Source organism: Formica exsecta, unplaced genomic scaffold, assembly GCF_003651465.1.
Source record: "Formica exsecta isolate Colony F162 unplaced genomic scaffold, ASM365146v1 scaffold201, whole genome shotgun sequence".
NCBI classification, from domain to species: Eukaryota; Metazoa; Arthropoda; class Insecta; order Hymenoptera; family Formicidae; genus Formica; species Formica exsecta.
In genome coordinates this window covers 2,081,338-2,081,900 of record NW_021849308.1, presented here as the reverse complement: position 1 = coordinate 2,081,900, position 563 = coordinate 2,081,338, and the positions used below count along the sequence as shown (strand labels likewise).

General features: G+C 40.7%; 2 protein-coding genes across 2 annotated transcripts in view; both read right to left on the bottom strand.

Annotated features, from left to right (window-relative positions):
* Nucleotides 1-563, bottom strand: part of LOC115234611 (CUGBP Elav-like family member 4) — a 714,297-nt gene that overhangs the window by 631,657 nt on the left and 82,077 nt on the right. The gene's annotated exons all lie outside the window — the stretch shown is intronic.
* The window catches only part of LOC115234612 (30S ribosomal protein 2, chloroplastic-like), a 9,905-nt gene that overhangs the window by 2,648 nt on the left and 6,694 nt on the right, over nucleotides 1-563 (bottom strand). Inside the window, exon 2 of the mRNA XM_029805809.1 lies at nucleotides 437-519. Within this exon, the coding sequence (XP_029661669.1) occupies nucleotides 437-519 (83 nt within the window). The remainder of the gene's footprint in view (nucleotides 1-436; nucleotides 520-563) is intronic.

Sequence of the window (563 nt, the reverse complement as noted above, 5' to 3'; positions counted from 1 at the left end):
CTCTATATACTGTTTATATTATTTTTAAATATATACATATTATCATATCTTACATGTGCAAATTTTAATGCAACGCTGATATATACCAATCTCTACAACTTTTGATGATTTTCATCTTTTCTTATTTTCAATGTTTAAAAAGAGACTTTGTAAGTCTTTGTTTATTTGTATTGATATATATAAATAAAATACAAATTATTATTTTTTAATATATCACAGAACCGTTCTCATATTTACCAATTTTTAATAGAGCACAATAGTGCCTTCCCACACACATACACACAACAATGATAAAACCCGAAAAATCTCTGTTCCCCCGCGAATGAATCCTGACGGTACCGCCGCAATCGCGTTGCGAGGATCTCGCGTTGTTCCGCGGAACAACGAACGGCGAGAAATGCAGCGGCAGGTTATGCCTCCCATCTCGAGATCCTACCTCCCGTTGCTGCCTCGATGGGAATTCCCATTCTTCGCGTTCGACGGTCCGGAATTTTCCGGCGGGCGGCTTCGACGAGCGCTCTGAACTTCTTCCCTTCCCTTCCCTCCCCCACTAACCCCCCTCC